Raw genomic sequence first — 19,493 nt, forward strand, 5'->3', positions numbered from 1 at the left:
TAGTAGAGATTCGCAGTGGTAATATTTGGAATGATAAAGAAGTTGAGGGTCCTGAGAGAGATAGTACAGTGGGTGGGGCATTTGTCTTATATCCAGCTGACCTGGGATCGATCTATCCCTATTTGTTTCCCCAAGCTCTGCCAGGAATGACTCTGAGTGCAGGACCAGGAGTAAACCCTTAGCACCCCTCCACTCTGAAAAGAAAATGTTGAGTCGGGCCGGGCGGTGGCGCTCGAGGTAAGGTGCCTGCCTTACCTGCGCTAGCCTAGGAGACGGACCGCGGTTTGATCCCCCGGCGTCCCATATGGTCCCCCAAGCCAGGAGCGACTTCTGAGCGCATAGCCAGGAGTAACCCCTGAGCGTCACTGGGTGTGGCCCAAAAACCAAAAAAAAAAAAAAAAAGAAAATGTTGAGTCTAGACCAAATAATCTGCATTTGAATCATAGCTTAACACTTGCATTTTTTACTTTGACAGCTTATGTCTGTGCTTTCATTTTCTCGCCCATAAAATAGATACTTCATAGAATGGATGCAAGGAGCTTTTTTTTTTTTTTGGTTTTTGGGCCACATGGCTATGCGCTCAGAAATCATTCCTGGCTTGGGGGATCATATGGGATGCCGAAGATCCCCAACCGCAGTCAGTCCTAGGCTAGCGCACAAGGTAGACACCTTACTAATTGCGCCACCGCTCTGGCCCGAGGAGCTTTTTTTTTTTTTTTTTTTTTTTTTTTTGTATTTCTGCAGATAAGGGAAACTGGGGTAAGAGAAATTAATTTACTGCTTTTATTTTTTTAATATCTTTATTTAAGCACCATGATTGCTAACATGTTTGTAGCTGGATTTTAGTCATAAAAAAAAAGAATATCCCCCTTCACCAGTGCAACAACCTTCCTACCACCAATGCCCCCATCTCCTTCCTTCCCCACCCCCTGTCTGTATTCTAGATAGGTATTCTATTTCTCTCAGTTATTATTATTGTCATGATAGTTGTTAGTGTAGTTATTTCTCTACCTGCACTCACCACTTTATTGGTAATATTCATATCATGGGCCAGTCCTTCTAGTGCTCATCTCTGTTGACTCTGGGTATTATTACAATAATGTTTTACTTTTCTTAAATCCCACAGATGAATGAAACTGTTCTGTGTCTGTCACTCTCCCTCTGACTTATTTCACCCAACATAATAGGTTTCCATGTCCATCCATGCATAGGAAAAATCATGACTTCATTTTTTCCCCTGATGGCTGCATAATATTCCATTGTGTATATGTACCACAGTTTCTTTAGCCACTCATCCATTGTCGGGTATCTGGGTTGAGTTTCCATATGATCTAGTTACACCACTTCTAGGGATATATCCTGAGAACACAAAAACACAGTACAAAAATACCTTCTGCACACCTATATTCGTTGCAGTACTATTTACAATAGCCAGGATCTGAAAACAACCCAGGTGGACAATCAGTTGTACTAAATATGTTTATTAAATCATTCTACTGTGTTGAATGACTACCTTTGCTATATTCTTACGTAATAGAAATATTAATATACTAATCGATTTCTGTATTAACTCATTGGTCCATTTATTTATTCCTGTGCAAAATTCTATTTTGACTTATCAAGTCAGGTCATTAGCCTGTCTTTGCACAAGTACTCAAGCATAATCGTCATTCAGGCTAAATATTTATTAGCATTATTTTGATTTGTATTATATTTAAAATATTAATTCCATTAATATTAATATTAATTTGACTCAGTGGTAGAACACATGTCTTGCATGTATGAGGCTTCAGAGTTTAATTCTTGGTACTAAAATTTAAAAGTAGAAAATAGTTTTAGGGGCCAGAGAGATAGCACAGCGGTGTTTGCCTTGCAAGCAGCTGATCCAGGACCTAAGGTGGTTGGTTCGAATCCCAGCATCCCATATGGTCCCCCGTGCCTGCCAGGAGCTGTTTCTGAGCAAATAGCCAGGAGTAACCCCTGAGCACCGCCGGGTGTGCCCCAAAAACCAAAAAAAAAAAAAAAAAAAAAAAAAGTTTTATATTGTGAGTTTACTTTTTACTCAGGTTCTCTGAGCTGAGCTCAGGGGACCCTGTGTTGTGCTAGGATCAATCTCTGTTCGTTGCATGTAATCAAATGCACAACTGCTGTGCTATTAGTTTGGTCTCAATTAGTGGTTTCCTTTTATGAAACAATAATAATAGCAATAACATTCTGAGTCTGACACCTGCTGCTGAGACTACATTGGAACAGTCTCATATCTTGGGGACATAGACACTGCTGTCTTGATTGCCTTGGTCCTCATGCTCCAAAAATAAACAGAACTTTGATATGCTCTGAGCACAAGGCCAAGGCTCAACAGATTATAAACCTGTTTGGCCTCAGCCCTAGTCAACTGCTCCAGTATCTCATGCATAAAGCCAGCACCAGCTAATACCCCTCCAGGGGTCTCCATGGCTGATATTGTACTACAGTAGTAAAAGTAAGAGATACTCCTGAAACAGAAAGGAAACTCAGCCTGAAAGACAAGTACTGACCAAGAAATAACTAAGACTTGGAAAAGTGGGTTCTGGGGAGCAATTAAATGAGGATGTGGAGGAGATTCTCCTGCAAATGGCTAGTGACTTTGAGAGTGATGGCAGCACCTGCCAGCCTCTTGGCATGGAAGCCCAGTGCACTAGAGTTTGAAGGTGCCCAGTTTCATCTAGAATACCGGTGGAATGTGTGGATCCCAGGATTTAGTTTGAAGACATTTAATCCTGCAAATAAGCTCGTATCAGAACTGGAAAACCAAATTAGCATGTGGGATAGAATGACAACAAAGCGTTTGGAGATGTTTAAGCGATATTTTCACTATCTTTCATCACTTGAAATTTAAAAACTAAGTGCTTTACAGAGAAACTTTTTTTTTTTTTTTTTTTTGCTTTTTTGGGCCACACCCAGTGACGCTCAGTGGTTACTTCTGGCTATGCTCTCAGAAATTGCTCCTGGCTTGGGGACCATATGGGATGCCGGGGGATCGAACCTTGGTCTTTCTTAGCACGGGCAAGACAAATAAATGCCCTACTGCTTGTGCCACTGCTCTGACCCCGAGAAACATTTTTTTATTATTAGTGCAACAATATAACCTGAAAGGATCTGCTGAAAAAATAAAAGCTTCCTACCCCAACTTTTTTTTTTTTTTAAGATCTTTCTTTAGTGTGCATTTCCTGTCATTAGAATTGTAGGGGTTAGGATTTGCGTCATGCCTAGCTGTGCTCAGAACTTCAGAAATACTCCTAAGGGTCCAAGTGGAGACCATATATGATGTCAGGGTAGAACCTAGGTTGACTGCATGCAAGGCAAGCTCCTTAACTACTCTAGCCTGTTAGTTTTCTTTTAAATTTTAAATTTGGTGGGGGGCATACCCAGCTTTCTTCGGATTATTCCTGGCTCAGTGCTCAAAAATCACTCCTGGCAGGCTTGGGGGCCATATGGGATGCTGGGGATCAAACCCAGGCTGGCCCCATCAAGGCTATTGCTCCAGCCATGTCATTAGAATTTTAAACCAATTTTTAATGACTAATAATATTCTGTTCCATATCTAGCATAATTTATTGAATATTTTCTTTCTTTAACATACATATAGGTTATTAAAAAAATTCTGTGATGATAATCAGTCTGTTTTTCAGATCTGATTTTTCTCATTTTGAATTCCTAGATGTGTGATGAACAATTTGTTATGAAAATTTTAGTAATTGTTTCTAAGATTAGTTTTGGAGGTAGATATTAATTTTAAAAACTTTACATGTTCATCTAGAACAATAATTACCTTTATTCTGCCAGTTAATTTAAAAGAAAATTAACATGTTTTGTGGCAATATTCAGACAATTTTTGTTTAGCGGCATATTGAAACATTTTTCGGGATATACTCGGCGTATAAGACGACCCTGATTTTTGATTGACTTTTTTTTTTTTTTTTTTTTTTTTTTTGGTTTTTGGGCCACACCCGGCGGTGCTCAGGGGTTACTCCTGGCTGTCTGCTCAGAAATAGCTCCTGGCAGGCACGGGGGACCATATGGGACACTGGGATTCGAACCAACCACCTTTGGTCCTGGATTGGCTGCTTGCAAGGCAAACACCGCTGTGCTATCTCTCCGGGCCCTTGATTGACTTTTTTTGTTTGTTTGTTTTAAAAGTCATCTTAGGGGCCCGGAGAGACAGCGGCGTTTGCCTTGCAAGCAGCCGATCTAGGACCAAAGGTGGTTGGTTCGAATCCCGGTGTGCCATAGGGTCCCCCGTGCCTGCCAGGAGCTATTTCTGAGCAGACAGCCAGGAGTAACCCCTGAGCACTGCCGGGTGTGGCCCCAAAACAAAAAAAGTCATCTTATACGCTGGAAAATAGGTATATGTGTATTACTTATTTTTGGTTTTATGTTAACTCTTGGGGATGCTCAGGGGTTACTCCTAGCTCTGTACTTAGAAATTACTTCTGATAAGATGGTAATAATGGGAGGCTGGGGATTGAATTCGACTTGTCCATGAGCAAAGCAAGCACCTTAGTATTGTACGATCTCTTCAGCACCAGGTTAGTCCCTTGCAAGGCAATTGCTCTACTTGCTGTTCTATTTATCTAGACCCTCATCTGTACCCACCCGCCTTTTTTAAGCCATCCTTGCCTCCCTGGGATGAATCCCATTTGGTCGTGGTGGTGTATGTTCTTCTTGATGAATAATCAGGTTCAGTTTGCTGATACTTGTGTTCATCAGAGATATTAATTTGTAATTCTCTTTTTGTATTGTCTCTGCTTTTAGTATCAGTAAACTGGGAGTGTTTACATTACCAACCGGAAAATAAATCAGAGGCCTCTTTAATTCTTAAAATATCCCCAGGTTCACAAGAGGACAGCTCTTCTGTGTCTTTGTAGCAAATTAGAGGTGCTAGAAGTTGGGTGTCTAAGTAGCAGCTTGCAATAAGGAATGAACATAATGAACTTAATATTGATACCCAGAAAGTATTTTGGAGCATTAGCTTAGAGAATGTATTTTAGACGTGTGTTTCTTGATCTTTTTTCTGTCTGTGGCTTCTCTGTCCTGCCAGTTGGCCTCATAGTCTCCTACTATGTCTTGCCCTTTTTTTGTGATTTTTCTTTTTTTCCCTCTTGTAGCCCTCTTGTAATATCCTTGGGACTATAGTGCTTCAGGTTAATGCTGGTTTAGAGCGTCGTTGGGTAAGATTTTTCTATAAAGAATTGTAAATATAATATGTTGGCAGTTACTGAGTTCTATATTAAATATTATTTGAAATAAGATTGTTTGAAAGTTATAACACATGTGTTAAAGATTGCTATTTTAAATAGTTCCTTGTTTTGAATTCTAGTGACTAAAGGAATCAAATGGTCTCATTTTATATATGTCTTCTGCATATAAAAATCTGTTACCCCGGGCCCAAGAGATAGTACAATGTGTAGGGTGTTTGCTTTGTATGCTGCCAAATCAGGTTCACTCCCATATGGGACCTGAGTTTACCACAAGTGATTCCTGAGTGCCAAGCTAGGAATAATCCCTGGCCCCAAAACAATAATATCTATTACATTAACCCATCCCTAAGGATAGCCAGCAGTGGCCCCAAAACATACAAAAAAAAATTAAAGGAAAAAAATTGTTTCTTATTTTTGGTGTGTTCTTTTGGAAGGGAGTTTGGGTTTTGAGCCACACCCAGTAAGCTCACAGGTTCCTCTTGGCTCTGTACTGGGTGATCATTCCTGGAGGGCTTGGGGAGACCATATGAATCCAGGTTGGCCAAATACAAGGCAAGCGCCATAGTACTGTACTATTTCTTCAGCCCAGGTATGTTCTTTTGAAGTCTCAATGTCTATATGACCTAAGTGAAAGGATAATTTTTTCCTAGATTACTAGAGCTCATTTTCTGACTGTTTGTTTGTTTGTTTGTTTTGAGTCAAACCTGGTGGCATTTGGGTTACTCCTGGCTCTGCTTTGATATTACTCCTGGCAGGCTCGGGATGCCTGATATCTAACCCGAGTCGGCCATGTGCAAGGCAAATGCCCTACCTGCTGTACTATTGCTCCATTCTCTCACTTTCTGAATTATTTTAAAAAATGCTATTTTGGGGGCCAGAGAGAAAGTACAGTGGTAGGGCTTTTGCCTTTCACGAGGCCAGCCAGGTCAGAGAGTGGTTCCCTGCATCCCATATGGTTCCCCCCCACCCCCATCCCCATAGCCTGTCATAACCCCTGAGCACCACCAGGTGTGGCCAGAAAAAACCAAAACAAAACAAAAGTTATTTTGTTGGGGCTAGAGCGATAGCACAGTGGTAAGGCCTTTGCCTTTCATGTGCCAACCAAGCCTGCCAGGAGTAGGCCCTGAGGGCTGCTGGGTGTGGCCCAAAAATAAAAAAAGTGTCGAGTGACAAAGATTTTCTTTGACAATGAGTGAAAGCACTTGAGGACATTTTTCACTGAGAGCCTTACACTTCTTTGCATTTGATTACAAATGTGTGGTCAATTGTAGTTCAGAAACTTTGCTAACATTTAATAAACCAACATAATGTATTTTTTTAATCTATAAATAAATAGTATATAAGATCCAGGGGCCGGTGAGGTGGCGATAGAGGTAAGGTATCTGCCTTGCAAGTGCTAGGCAAGGAAGGACGGCAGTTCGATTCTCCCAGCATCCCATATGGTCCCCCCAAGCCAGGGGCGATTTCTGAGCACTTAGCCAGGATTAACCCCTGAGCATCAAATGGGTGTGACCCCCCCAAAAAAAAAACCAAAACAAAATAGTATATAAGATCCATATATAATGTTTACATTTAACTTTCTTTAGGGCCTTATGGTTAATATAACTTTTTTGCTAACACTATTTTTAAAATGACTAATTCTGTGCTACACCTACTTAAAGGAGGACAGCTGCTTGGAGAACTACAAGTGAAGAAAAGAAAGCATTAGATCAAGCCAGTGAAGAGATTTGGAATGATTTTCGAGAAGCTGCAGAAGCACATCGCCAAGTTAGAAAATATGTTATGAGCTGGATCAAACCCGGAATGACAATGATAGAAATCTGGTAAAGGAATATATTTTATGATAAGATGGAGCATAAGCCATAGAATTTATTTATTGTAACAAAAAATATATTTTGTGTGACCTTCATTTGTATTTTTTCAAAACTTACAGTGAAAGTTATAGAAAAAGACATTTTGGATTCTTGTGTCATGGTAACAAGTCAACCTTAGAGAAACAAGTATTTGTACTTCAATCACCTTGTATTTATGTACACTCTGTGCAAATGCACATGGTACTAATTCTCTGGAAATCTGTTCTACTAACACTTTATTTTTTTTAATTTACTTTTTTGGTTTTTGGGCCACATCCGTTTGATGCTCAGGGGTTACTCCTGGCTATGCACAGGGGGATCGAACCACGGTCCATCCTATGCTAGCGCTTGCGAGGCAGACACCTTACCTCTAGCGCCATCTTCCCGGCCCCACTAACAGTTTATATTAAGTTAAAATTTGGGGACATTAAAACATTTACAATGGAATGAGATACCAGTAGCAGTAGTTGTATCTTCAGTTTTGCTTCTCAGAATGAATTATTAAGTTATCTGATTATAGTTTTCGAAACTGCCAACATTGAGCAAACAAAATGTTTAAATATCTTACTTCCATGGGGCCCAGGAGAGAAAGTACAGTGGGTAGGGCACTTGGATTTCACAGTCAACTTAGGTTCCATCCCTGCCGCCACCCCCATATGGTCCCCTGAACCCACTAGGAGTGATCCCTGAGTGCAGAGCCAGGATTAAGTCCTGAGCACAACCAGATGTTGTCCCTGGAAAGCACACAAATAAAGTAAGTCTTACTTTCAAATGAACTAGGTTAAAAATGGCTACTATGTTTCTCTAGATTTCTAGTGGAATTTAATTCTTTTTTTTTTTTTTTTTTTTTCTTTTTGGTGGTTTTGGGTCACACCCGGCAGTGCTCAGGGGTTATTCCTGGCTCTATGCTCAGAAATTGCTCCTGGCAGGCATGGGGGACCATATGGGACGCCAGGATTCGAACCGATGACCTTCTGCATGAAAGGCAAACGCCTTACCTCCATGCTATCTCTCCAGCCCAGAATTTAATTCTTGAGCTAGTTTTCTAGCATCAGTGAACTTTTATTTACATCTGGAAAGTTCCCATATCACTTCCAGAAAGCAGTTTAACAGTTTTAGTGAACTTTCTGGACTAGATGAACTGTATGTGTGTAAGGGTAAGAAAGTAACAATAAACACATGCATCTTTTTCTCCTCCTTTTCTTTTCAGTGAAAAATTGGAAGATTGTTCACGGAAGCTAATAAAAGAGAATGGCTTAAATGCAGGCCTGGCATTTCCTACAGGGTGCTCTCTCAATAACTGTGCTGCCCATTACACTCCTAATGCTGGTGACACAACAGTATTACAGTATGATGACATTTGTAAGATAGACTTTGGAACACATATAAGTGGTAAGTTCTTCTAAACCATTTTTGTCCCACCCTTTTTTTTTTGTGTGTGTGTGTGTGTGGTTTTTGGGTCACACCCAGCAGTGCTCAGGGGTTATTCCTGGCTCCAGGCTCAGAAATTGCTCCTGGCAAGCACGGGGGACCATATGGGACACTGGAATTAGAACCGATGACCTCCTGCATGAAAGGCAAATGCCTTACCTCCATGCTATCTCTCCAGCCCCTCGTCCCACCCTTTTCCTTAAAAACTCTCGGCAAGTTTCTTTTGGATGTAGCTCAGATCTTAAACTCCCAGATTTTCTTGATGCCTTACTTTCCAGTAGAGCTATATTTAGGCATAGCTTCAAAGCCTCTGACAACATGGTGGACAATTAACAATTTAAAAAAATTGGCAATTGAGGATTATTACCTCTTATATGAAGGAATGAAAAGAATAATCTTGTCTTCATTCAGATCATTACATCTGACACAATTTATTCAAATAATGACAATAGACATATTTAGTGGATTTTTATATATATATTTAATAGCTTTTCTAAATTCTCCCTTAAATCATCTTACATTTTTATCTGACTTGAATATGAGAAAGCAAAATTAAAAGTTTTTTTTTTTTTTTTTTTTTTTTTTTTTTTGGTTTTTGGGTCACACCCGGCGGTGCTTAGGGGTTACTCCTGGCTGTCTGCTCAGAAATAGCTCCTGGCAGGCACGGGGACCATATGGGACACCAGGATTCGAACCAACCACCTTTGGTCCTGGATCGGCTGCTTGCAAGGCAAACACCGCTGTGCTATCTCTCCAGGCCCAAAAGTTTATTTTTTTTGTTTTTGGACCACACCTGGCAGTGCTCAGGGGTTACTCCTGGTTCCAGGCTCAGAAATCGCTCCTGGCAGGCTTGGGGGACCATATGGGACACCGGGATTCGAACCAGTGACCTTCTACATGAAAGGCAAACGGCTTACCTCCATGCTGTCTCTCTGGCCCCTTTATTTATTTATTTAAAGTAAAAGTTTTTACCTCTAGTCTTAATTGAAGGAGCTGGAACTCCAGGTTAGCAGCATGTTGTGGTCTTGTACATTTTCTTCTGTCATCTCGCTATTGAAAAGTATTTGAGACTTCTCACTTTGGTCTGTTTCTGTTTCTATTTATGCCTAAGTAGTGCCTGATGAGAACTATCTAGAAAGCAATGCATACTAGCTCTAGAATTCATCTTTTTATTCCATTATTTTTATTTTTATTTTTTTTTGGATTTTTGACGCTCAGGCTATGCGCTCAGAAATCGCTCCTGGCTTGGGGGACCATATAGGACACTGAGGGATTGAACTGGGTCTATCCTGGGTCAGCAAGGCAAATGCCCTACTGCTATGCCATCGCTCTGATCCCCCCCCCCCTTATTCCATTATTCTTTTTTTTTTTTTTTTTTTTTTTGGTTTTTGGTTTTTGGGCCACACCCGGCATTGCTCAGGGGTTACTCCTGACTGTCTGCTCAGAAATAGCTCTTGGCAGACTCGGGGGACCATATGGGACACCGGGATTCGAACCAACCACCTTTGGTCCAGGATCAGCTGCTTGCAAGGCAAACGCCGCTGTGCTATCTCTCCGGGCCCTATTCCATTATTCTAAAGTTCGTAATTTTTCCCCTTTGATTATGAATGCTTCTGGATACTTACTTGGAGTGTTGCCATTGTTAACTAACAAGGTTTATTGTCATAAAATTAGATGCTAAAAAGTAGGTAACTAAACTTAACAGGAATTTTCTTTTTTAGGTAGAATTATTGACTGTGCTTTTACTGTCACTTTTAATCCCAAGTATGATACATTATTAAAAGCTGTAAAAGATGCCACTAATACTGGAATAAAGGTATGTGAGCTTTAAACATTCATTGAACCTAGTATGAGTACTATATAATCTGATTATGGCTTCTGGGTTGTAGATATGTACTATGCTTAGAGTCTTAAATGAGAATTAGAGGAGACAAAATGTATACATACTTTTCTAATGTTTATTGTGTGATGGGAAAGAGAGCTATGGGCACATACTTACTGCTCGGAACCATATGTGGTGTTGGGGAACTATGGACAGCAGCCACATGCAAGGCAAAGATCTGGCCTCTGTACTATCCTCAGGCACTGATTAAACATTGAAACATTAAATTGCTGTAAAAGTACACATTTTTAAATAGCATTATGTACCTTTTCTTATTTTTAGTGTGCCGGAATTGATGTCCGTTTATGTGATGTTGGTGAAGCCATCCAAGAAGTTATGGAATCATATGAAGTTGAAATAGATGGGAAAACATATCAAGGTATGTACTTAGAAATATATGATAAAAAGTGCATTATTGGGGCTGGAACATTAGTACAAAAGGTAGGGCACTTGCCTTACAACTGAACCAGGTCCTATCCCCAGCAGCCATATGGTTTCCAACCCACCAAGAGTGATTGATCCCTGAACACAGCCAGGAGTAACCCATGAACAGTGCAAGATACAGTGTAAACCTTCCCCACCCATAAAAAGTTATCCTTTGCATTTCTAAATCCCTAGATTTGATCCCTATCATCGAAAAGAAAGAAAATATGGTGCTGGAGTGATAGCACATCAGATAGGGCATTTTTCTTGCATGTGGCCCACCTGGGTTCAATCCCTGGCATCCCAGATGGCTTCCTTAGTCTGCCAAAGTGATTTCTGAGTGCAGAACCAGAAGTAACCTTGAGTGCAGCCAGGTGTGGCCCAAAAATCAAAAACCAAAATTAAAAAAGAGAAAATATATCTACCTGATTTTGAGTGTGTGTTACCTGCAGAGATTACTTTACAAAATAGTGTTTTACAAACTTTAGGTTAGCTCCTCAGCTGTACCTCTTGAGGCTAGAGAAAAAGAAAGGAAATGCCCTTTCTGTGGTAGAAATTTTCTGGTACCACCGGGGAGTCGTTGCTGGGCTACCTAAGCTGTTGATGAGAATACTTTTGGGGACAAATCTCACTGTGGACAAAATCAATCCTTTTTATTGATGATTCTTTAATTTTATTTGGTTTTAGAGACCAGGTAATTCTGACCTCCTGTCTTTTAGTCTTTATTTCCTTTGCATTCTAGTTTTTCCTTGACCATGCCGTTGACACATGATCCCAAAGTTGCCTGTGCTCTGGTGTCTGTCTGCCCACCCTAGCTAATGTTTCCTTCTTTGTCTTGTTTCTTATACCTGCTCAATAATTCCCTTTATGTACTATTTTCTGTATTTCCTTTACCTGATTCTTATCTCCATCTTCTTTATGGTTCCTTCCTCCCTCCCTCCCTCCCTCCCTCCCTCCCTCCCTCCCTCCCTCCCTCCCTCCCTCCCTCCCTCCCTCCCTTCCTTCCTTCCTTCCTCCCTCCCTCCCTCCCTCCCTCCCTCCCTCCCTCCCTCCCTCCCTCCCTCCCTCCTTCCTTCCTTCCTTCCTTCCTTCCTTCCTTCCTTCCTTCCTTCCTTCCTTCCTTCCTTCCTTCCTTCTTTCCTCCTTCTCTCTCTTTTTTTCTTTCTTTTTTTTTTTTTTTTTTTTTTTTTTGAGTCACACCCAGTGATGCTCAAGGATTACTCCTGGCTCTGCACACAGAATTACCTCCTGGCATGCTCGGGGGGGGACTATATGGGATGCTGGGATTTGAACCGGTGTCTGTCCTATGTTGGCCATGTGCAAGGCAAACGCCTTACCCGGTGTGCTGTCGCACCGGTCCAACCTTTATGGTTTTCTGATTATAGACTGACGCTTCTTTGCCTCTTCAGTGAATTCACATCATTCACTGGGATTGATATATGCCCCAGGCTCCCCCCAAAAAAAACAAAAAGGGAAGAAAAAAGAAATGTAAAAGTCTTGGTGCTAGATGAAGTACTGATTGTTTCAAATTGCCTCTTGCTATTTTTCTTAATCTGTAAATTTGATTGACATGTTGTTTTTTGAGATCTAATAGGTGATGTTTTGACAAAATGTGTAATTTCTCCATGATCATTACAACCTGTAATATTGGAATCTTTAATATCTGTGCCTTCCTGCCTTGTGCCATATTTCATTTTATTTTAATAAAATAACTTTGGGTTTTGGACTACACTCACAATGCTTTGGGGTCATTCTTGGCAGTACTTGGAAAACCTTAGGGGATGCCGGGATTGAATTTAGGTTGACTCTTTGCGAGACAAGTGCCCTACTCACTGTACAAGCTCTCTGGATCTGGTGCGGCATTTTAGGTTTTACCCTTTTTTTGTTTTGTTTTGGGGTCACAGCTGGCAGTGCTCAGGGTTTACTCCTGGCTCTATGCTCAGAAATCGCTCCTGGCAGGCTCGGGGACCATATAGGATGCTGGGGTTCGAACCACCGTCCTTCTGCATGCAAGGCAAATGCCTTACCTCTATGCTATCTCTCCGCGCCCCCCTCCCCCTTTATGGTATTTTGGGCCACACCTGGTGACGCTCAGGAGTTACTCCGGGCTCTTCGTTTAGAAATCGCTTCTGGCTTGGGGGGTCATATGGGATGCCCGGGGATTGAACCGTGGTCAATCCTGGTCAGCTGCATGCAAGGCAAACAGCCTACCGCTGTGCTATCACTCCAGCCCCAGGTTTCACTATTTTTGAATCCTCTTTTGCATCACACCTGCCTATGCTCAGGGGACCATATGTGGTACTGGGCTTTTAAGCCAGTCTCATGACCCAACTTAACCTTTGTACAATTTTTCTGACTCCTTCCATATACCTTTTTGATGCAGTTATTGACCAAGGTTTTTGATAGGAATTGATAGGACTCATCACCTAAAACTTTCAATACACCAATGCCTACAATAGAACCTTGGGCCTCATTCATTCGAGGGAAATGCTTCCCTTGTCTCTCAGGGAGTGGTTTTGATTTACTTTGTTTAACTACTACCTTTCTGTTTCATTGTTAACGGTTAGGAATCTTACCCATATTTGAGTGCTATGTGAGAGACACCAAATGACAGTGCCACAAGTGGGGAGGTGCTGGGGATAGATCTCGTGGCTGCCTCCTGCAAGGCCAGTGTTTTAGGCTATCCAGTGGCCTGTGGTGTCAGAGTAAAGCTTCGCTTTTAATGTAAATTTAGCTAATAAAAAAAAGTAAGACTTTTTGAAGTGCCCACTGAGGATTGTTGTTTGGTGGTATTTTTGTTTGTTTTTGATATCACTCCCTAAATTGATATTTTTGTAATTTCATTGCAGATTTTAAAAGGTGGTTCATTCATCAAATATTTCAGAACTTCAGCTCTAACTTTTTTTTTCTGGTTTTGGGGCCATACCCAGCAGTGCTGAGGATTTGCTCCTGGTGGTAGTTATGGAACATATGTGGTGTCAGGGAATCGTGTACCCTGTCGATCACATGCAAGGCAAGCTTCCTACTCACTTTACTTATACACTTTGTTCAGTCCTAATCGTGTGTGTGTATGTGTGTATTTTCTTTTCTTTTTCTTCTTCTTTTTTTTTTTTTTTTGGTTTTGGTTTTTGTTTTTGAGTCAATCCCGGCAGCACTCAGGTTACTCCTGGCAGGCTCCGGGGACCATATGGGATGCCGGGATTCGAACCAATGACCTTCTGCATGAAAGGCAAACGCCTTACCTCTATGCTATCTCTCCAGCCCCTTGTCTGTGTATTTTCTCTTTCAAGAGGTTACCCTGGTTCTGCACTGAGGTCACTCCTGGGTGTGTGTGGTGTGTGTGTATGCTGTGCTACACCTGGCAGTTCTGAGGGATTACTTCTGGGTTGGGGTACCATATGGGATCCTGGGATTGAACTGGGGCCTCTCTGCCAACCTGCCTTCCTCTCTCCTTCCCTCCTTTCGTGATCAGGGCTTACATTGCTCAGGGATTGTTCCTGGTAGGTTCGAGCCTGCGTCAGCCACATGGAAGTCGTGCCCTACCTGCTGTACTATTATACTCAGGCCTTTGTCTTTGTAGGTTGTAAAATAAATACTGAAAATTCACACCAAAGTCTAAGTAAAGATGGGGGCTAAGGCAGGTTTGATCACCAACATCTTGTGGTCCTTCATACACAGCTAACAATCACCCCTGAGAGTACCTAGGTATGGCCCCCAAACTTAAAAAGAATTGTTAAAGCTGAGCCTAAGAGATAGAACAGGAAGTTAAGCCATTTGCTTTGAATGTGGCTGATCTAGTTCAATTTCCAGCACTGCTTAGATCATCATCTGAGCACCTCAGTGCATAGCCTGGAGTAAGTCCTGACACCATCGGACATATGTCTAACTCACATGCCACCCCTTTCTTCAAAGAAAGAATTGTAAAAGCTGTGGGACTTGATCCTCCAAGAATAGAATATTGCCAGCATTCTAGAAGCATCTGAGCACTAATATTCTTTCTCAACTATGCAACTTTCTCTGGTATATACCACTATCTTGAATCTAAATTATTGGCTTTATTTCTGTCTTTAATTATCTTAATAATGAACTCTATATATGGAAATGTATAGTATATTTATGTATTGTACCTTTTGCTCATTTTAATTTTCAGTTGGTAAAATTACATATTTTGATTGCTGATGCTGTAATGTATTTTGTGACTATTCCACAATTTTTTTTCTTCTTGGGGCAATACTTAGCATTGCTCAGGGGTTGGTTATTCCTGGCTCTGCGCTCAGAAAGCGATCCCAACATGCTTGGGGGACCACATGGAATGCTGGTGATCGAACCTGGGTCCTTCCCAGGTCATCTGTGCTCAAGGCAAACACCCTACCACTGTGCTATCACTCCAGCCCCTATTTTATAATATTAAATTAGCAATATCTCCTTGGATGGCTACCAGTATGTTCTCATATTTTCTAGCATCTCCCTTTATTTCCTTTTAGTTTCTTGTCATTAGCATAAACATCTTTGCTACCCCACAAATTTTTATTTGTATTTAACTGTGAAGTTTAATAAAGCTTTGTTTCAGAATTCTTGAACTATGAACTAAAATGCCAAGTGTAATTTATGTGTTTCTGTGCATCATATTTTTTTCCTCTTTTTTCATTATGCTAGTGAAGCCAATCCGTAATCTAAATGGACATTCAATTGGGCCTTATAGAATACATGCAGGGAAAACAGTGCCCATTGTGAAAGGAGGAGAGGCAACAAGGATGGAGGTGTGTATACTAGCAACTTTGTGTTTTATGAAAAACATTTTGGTTTCTTTTCCCAAACTAAAGTTAGTGTTAGTTTCTAGATCTGGTAGATAAGTTCTCTTGATCAAAATTAACTTGCCATTCCAGCATGAGTTCGACTGGTAGGTGTGCAGATTATATGTAGTCAGGTCAAGGCTCCACCAGCTATGCAAATGAGTCTGTCAAAGGTTCTTTCACACATTTTTTCAGCGCCTTCCAGTTTCCATTATTAATTGGCATTAAGGATGTGGCAGTAAAACCATTTCTCTGTCCATCTTAGTTTTGTTTTAATTGGACACAGAATCAGAAAGTGCTAAAAGAGGAAGCAAAGAAAGATGAATGATTTGACCTACTCAAGATAATTTTGTTGATCCTTGGGGGGGTGGGGTCCAAGCACACCCAGCGGTACTCAGGGATTACTTCTGGCTCAGAAATTGCTCCTGGCAGGCTTGGGGGAACCATATGGTATGCCAGGGATTGAACCCATGTCCAACCTTGGGTTTGCTGTGTGCAAGGCTCTACTGCTGGGCTATCACTCCAGTGCAATTTTGTTGATTCTTAACAGAATTAGAGAAATGGTTCAACCTACAGTGAAGCATTAATATTATCTTGAATTTTCTTTCCCTTGTTTATTTAGGAAGGAGAAGTTTATGCTATTGAAACCTTTGGTAGCACAGGAAGAGGTGTTGTTCATGATGATATGGAATGTTCACATTACATGAAAAATTTTGATGTTGGACATGTGCCACTAAGGTGAGACTTAATTCATATATTACTAAGCAGGTTCTCTTCTTCATTAATAGTATTTAAAAATATGACAGGCTTCTACAGTAGTATATTCATCAATATTTTGTGGTCTAAACAGTTAAGTTCTGTGATTTCTATAATACTGCAAAGAAATATCCTGGGTACAGAATTTTAACTGAGAGGAGAGTGTTGTAGGTAATGCTTTCTTCAGATCCTTTTCAACAATTACAATAATAGAAAATATTGCTCTTATATATTTAGATTTCTGTTCTATATTCCCAATGTTAAACATGTTTATTAACTTTTTTGGGAAAACATTGAATAGATCCATAACACAATGTTCGTTTGTACTACCAGTGGCTCCCACTGGAATGTTAATATGCAGGATTTTCAACTTTTATTGTACACGTGTGATACCCAGGAGCCGGAGTGATAGCAGAGCTGTAATAGGATGGCCGACCTTGGACCAACCATGGAACAACCCGGGTTGGATTCCTGTCATCCCATAATGGTCCCTTTGAGCCTGCCAGGATCAGTTTCTGAGCGCAGAGCCAGGAGTAAGCACTGGTTGCCGGGTGTGGCCCAAAAACAAATATAATACCCACTGTATATTATTGACAAGTCTGCTGGCGGTTTCAGATATGCTGACTCACAGACAAAAGATAGCTTCCAGCTGATCAGCTATCATCTGTAAAAATCATCTGTTTCTTTTTTGCAAAGGCACAGTAAATATTGGGGAAATTAGAAAGGGAGTTCCCTTGGCCTAAGAGATACAGGGTTTCCCCACCCTTAAAGCAGACTGCCATGGGATCAACTACAGACTCCATAAATGCTCATTTTCACTCCCCATGTTCTTTTTATGTTGCCAGGAACTTTCTGGTCAGTTGAGGATGATAACATGCCTCTGTAGCTAGAGATCTTGTTATTTGTGTAGGTCATAGGACTAAGGCTAGGAGAGAGCTTTTTGGTTTTGTTTTTACAGTTCTAGAAGTTCTGTTCCAAACCTTTTTTTAAGTAGTTGCTGGTTTGGAGGTTTTTATGTTTGTTTGTTTTTGGGCCACACCCAGTGACACTCAGGGGTTACTCCTGGCTCTGCGCTCAGAAATCGTTCCTGGCTTGGGGGACCATATGGGACTCGGGGGATTGAACCGAGATCCATCCTAGGCTAGCGCAGGCAAGGCAGGCTTACCTCTAGCGCTACCTTGCCGGCCCCTGGAATTTTCTTTTTGACTGTTACTGTTTTTTCTGGTTTGTTCTTTTCTTTTTTTGTCCTTTTTGTACTTTAGTTATTACTGCCCTATAGTTTTTGTTTGTTTGTTTTTTAGTTTGTTTTGCTTTATTTCGTTACCCTTTTTTCCCTTCCTCCAAGGAAATTTGTAACACCTAGACAGTCTCTTCCTAGTTCCTTTTTTTCCCTTTTGCTTTCTATTCCCTTATACCTTTTTGTACAACTCCAAGAGAACCACATTACTGGAATCATCTTGCTCAGCCTCACAATTTGAGGGGGGAAAGTGGATGGTACCAAGACCAGACAGTCAAATGAACATTTAGTGAAAATAAAAAATGATCAAACTAGAACACCAAACCCATAGTCACTGACAACAGAATCGATATCCAATTTACAACGAGCTGTACAAGTGGGAAACAGTTACACTAACATTATGGCGGGGGCGGGGGAGTTAAAGGTGGGAGATATGGGATGCATGCTGGGAACAGGGGTGGAGGGAATGCTCCTCATTCATTATCACTGCCTTAAATATTTTCTGTGAAATAATTGTAACTCACTTTGACCAGGATAAAAAAAAAATAAAAACTTAAAAGTCCTCAGCATTAGAACCTACAGGACTTAAAAAAAAAATCTGTCATCTGAATGAGTTTTCAGATTTTGGCGCTTTTGGGGGGAGTTCGGGTCACACCCATTTGATGCTCAGGGGTTACTCCTGGCTAAGCGCTCAGAAATTGCCCCTGGCTTGGGGGGCCCATATGGGATGCCGGGGGATCGAACCCCAGTCCTTCCTTGGCTAGCGCTTGCAAGACAGACACCTCTAGTGCCACCTCGCCAGCCCCATTCAGATTTTGGCTTTTGAAAAGGTTTTTTTAGTTTACTTTTGAGAGGGAGGAAGATTTGGGACACACCTAATGGTGCCCAGGGGACCATATGTAGTGCCAGGGAAGATAAGTGCCTTAACTGTTACAGTCTCTCTAGCACCAAGTTGTTGCATTTTGACAGAGTGCAACAGTTTTAGTTAATGGGGAAAATAAGTTGTTAACCTGTAGTGTAGGTCTACTATTAATTTTGGCTTTTTCTCCTCTTAGGGTTTCAAGAGCAAAACACTTGTTAAATGTCATCAATGAAAACTTTGGAACCCTTGCCTTCTGCCGCAGATGGCTAGATCGCTTGGGAGAAAGTAAATACTTGATGGCTCTGAAGAATCTGTGTGACCTGGGCATAGTAGATCCATATCCGCCATTGTGTGACATTAAAGGATCATACACAGCGCAGTTTGAACATACCATATTGTTACGCCCAACATGTAAAGAAGTTGTCAGCAGAGGAGATGACTATTAAAACTTAGTCCAAAGCCACCAAAACATCTTTTATTTTCTAAGCTTTGTTGGAACACATTATACCAGAATTAATTTGCAACTTGTCTGTTTAACAGTGGAACAATATAATACTGTTATCCATGTTTTTAAAAAAGGAATTTGATCAAAGGCAAACCATCTAATGTAATTAACCAAGGAAAAAGCTTTCAGGACTTTTGAGATTTAACTGTCCATCCTTCCCCTCTCCCCACTCCTAAAAAAAATGCCATAAAGCTCAAATTAGTTAGGAATGACCTAAATGTTTTGTTTTGAACACCTAAGAGATGCTTTTCAGGTCTTCATATTGTTGTATTCTTAATTGAATGCTTCAAATGACTACATCCGATTCTGCACCTACACCCTCTGGTATTGCTTTTTAACATTGGAATTCATTTTCTAAAAAATAAAGACATTTTCAGATCTGAGAGCTACATTTAATGTCTGTGGTTATAATTTTGCCCAGGAAAATACTGGGAAATATGTTTTATTTGGATTGTAGAATGCTATCTAATGTTGAAGCTTTCTTACAAGTGGCTAAAACAAGATCTACACA

The 19,493-nt window shown here is 40.8% G+C and overlaps 1 protein-coding gene across 2 annotated transcripts in view; it reads left to right on the forward strand.

Moving 5' to 3' along the window:
• Positions 1-19,365, forward strand: part of METAP2 (methionyl aminopeptidase 2) — a 30,913-nt gene extending 11,548 nt beyond the window's left edge. For both annotated transcript variants that reach the window (XM_049782822.1, XM_049782823.1), the window contains exons 5-11: positions 6,902-7,063; positions 8,304-8,485; positions 10,246-10,340; positions 10,689-10,785; positions 15,486-15,589; positions 16,245-16,360; positions 18,671-19,365. In XM_049782822.1, the coding sequence (XP_049638779.1) occupies positions 6,902-7,063; positions 8,304-8,485; positions 10,246-10,340; positions 10,689-10,785; positions 15,486-15,589; positions 16,245-16,360; positions 18,671-18,923 (1,009 nt within the window). In that variant the 3' untranslated portion in view covers positions 18,924-19,365. The remainder of the gene's footprint in view (positions 1-6,901; positions 7,064-8,303; positions 8,486-10,245; positions 10,341-10,688; positions 10,786-15,485; positions 15,590-16,244; positions 16,361-18,670) is intronic.
• Positions 19,366-19,493: the final 128 nt, after the last annotated feature.

The sequence above is a fragment of the Suncus etruscus genome, chromosome 11, assembly GCF_024139225.1.
Source record: "Suncus etruscus isolate mSunEtr1 chromosome 11, mSunEtr1.pri.cur, whole genome shotgun sequence".
Classification (NCBI taxonomy): Eukaryota; Metazoa; Chordata; class Mammalia; order Eulipotyphla; family Soricidae; genus Suncus; species Suncus etruscus.